At 40.2% G+C, this 2403-nt stretch overlaps 1 protein-coding gene across 1 annotated transcript; it reads left to right on the top strand.

Annotated features, from left to right (window-relative positions):
* Nucleotides 1-1219: 1219 nt before the first annotated feature.
* Nucleotides 1220-1653, top strand: LOC100467177 (keratin-associated protein 3-1). Its single transcript, XM_002924948.4, has one exon. The coding sequence runs from the start codon at nucleotides 1220-1222 to the stop codon at nucleotides 1511-1513; it is 294 nt and encodes a 97-aa protein (XP_002924994.1). The 3' UTR covers nucleotides 1514-1653.
* Nucleotides 1654-2403: the final 750 nt, after the last annotated feature.

Genomic DNA, 2403 nt, shown 5'->3' with positions numbered 1-2403 from the left:
GAAAAACATATTAAGACCTTCAAAGTAAAATATTTCTAAAGGCTTACTAGTTTAATATTTTTCCGACTCCAAAGCAATTCTAAAACATCACAGTAAGTTTTATACCTTTATTTATCTAAATAATTCTATCACTAGGGCTCTAGTAGTTCAGATGTAACTTGGAAATCTCCCCAAGTGTGCTCCACAGAACACTAATTTATGAAGCTAACCTATGGAAACTAACAAACAAAATAATTCCATGGCCAAGTGAGTTTGGAGAAAAATATATGTTATATCTCTTTATTGGAAAGTCACAGAGCGCTTCAGCATATACTGAAGGCTCTGGAAGGTCCACCAATGAAGAACTCTATTTCCCAAACGTATTTACCAGAGAACCCTTTAATGTTCCTCGAACAGATGTTCACGGAACTCATTTTAGGAAATACTGCACTGTTTAGTCTCTACATGGCCCCATACAACTGGTCTTTGGGGCACAAATAATCTTAATCCATAACATCGTTAGATGGAGTTTTAAAGGCTATCTGTCACTGTACAGTTCCTGACTTCCATCTGCCTGTCCCTGACAAGTTATCGTTCACTGCACGCATGGAGGGAACGGAAAGCTAATGATTTTTACAGCTAAGAAAGTGTTTCTTTACACAGAATCGGAATATCCTCCTCTATAGATCCCATCCGTTCATCTTAACTCAGCTTCTTGGAGCCATGAAGGATAAATCTAAGACTTTTAACACTTTTTCAGCCAGAAGACCTAAATTATCACATAGAATCTTTGGTTGCTGGTAGACTAGCAATCAAAAAGCCTACTTATCTCTTCATCTGAAAAGCAGACAAAGAAATGTGGGGATGATTTGCAGATACCTAGCATACCAGGCCGTCACTAATGATGTATAATGATTAGAGGATAATGACTTGGTGCCTTTGAAGACTGAAACGAAATGTCCTTAAAGCCACAAAGAGCCAACATGAAGAGTCCTAATTTGACAACAAAACAACGTAAATCCCTTTTATGAGGTAAAGAATGTGTCTCAGATAATAAACACTTAAGTAATTAGATGGTTTTAATGGAGAGAGCTATAAACTGAAACACAGGGGAAAAAAATCTTGGTAATAGGCTGACGCCCAGGGAGGTGAGTATATAAGAGCCAAGGCAGACGAGAGAAGCATTGAGACACCAACAGACTTCTCTTCTCAACCCAACAAAAACCTAACTCCTGACACCATGGCTTGCTGTGTTCCCTGCTGCTGCAGCGTCCCCACCGGCCCCGCCACCACCATCTGCTCCTCTGAAAAATGCTGCCGGTGCGGAGTCTGCCTGCCCAGCACCTGCCCGCATGACATCAGCCTCCTCCAGCCCACCTGCTGTGACACCTGTCCCCCACCCTGCTGTGAGCCTGACACCTATGTGCCAACTTGCTGGCTGCTCAATTCTTCCTACCCAACTCCTGGAATGAGTGGGATCAACCTGACCACCTATGTTCAGCCTGGCTGTCAGAGTCCCTGTGAGCCCTGCTAAGCAGCCATGTCTCTGCACAGGTTCAGGGATGTGGAGCTCATCATCTGGCCTTCAACACCTGCTACTACCTACATCAAGCTAAATCAATCCCAAGCCCCTGGGCCACGTTTTCATGAATTCGCCTAACTTCTTCTCTCCTCCTTTGAGTGGAGCTGGAGACCTTCTTTACGTCTTTTAGGCCATTTCATTGCTCTTTGAGAAATAACCATTTTGACTATTCCTTAATAAACTTTATTCTTGCTTAGCAAATGTGGCTTTGTGATGATTTATTCTCATGTTTCCTCTCATGGAAAGTGGAATGCCTACCTAAACCTGAACAGCAGGTCATTGTATCCAAGATTTATCCCAGCAGGAGAGCATGTGTGGTGGAATCACTGAAAAATTAGATACTGGCTCTTCGTGATGGGTTGAAAAGTGAAAATTTTACTAGGTCATTTTGTAGGATCTTTTTACTCAATAGGTATTTTTTGAAGATAACTACTATGCCAAGCCCTATGCTGGAACCTGGAGGTTAGTACATTTTTTAAAAGTTTTACTTATTTTAATTTCCATTGTCTCTGAGATTGATTTATCTTTCTTCCTTAACTGACTAAAGAAATTGATCACTTTGCTGTCACTTAGAAATAATTTTGATTCCCTTATACTCATCAGTGAAATTCCAAGCTCAAAATGTAATGTAATTTGGGGAAGAACAAATACCCATTTCTTGATATATGCTGTCTCCTAGAAAAAACAATTCTGAATAAATATTAGCATTTATTGGGTATTCCTTGCTCCCTCAAATGAGACTTGGTTTATATTAGTCAGAATCATCTTTAGACATTTACTAGTCCAAGTGACATATAATATCATGGTATTGAAATGAACTGAAAATATCAGGCTTTAGAGCA

Source organism: Ailuropoda melanoleuca, chromosome 13 (genome assembly GCF_002007445.2).
Source record: "Ailuropoda melanoleuca isolate Jingjing chromosome 13, ASM200744v2, whole genome shotgun sequence".
Lineage (NCBI taxonomy): Eukaryota > Metazoa > Chordata > Mammalia > Carnivora > Ursidae > Ailuropoda > Ailuropoda melanoleuca.
This window is presented reverse-complemented; position numbering and strand designations above follow the sequence as displayed.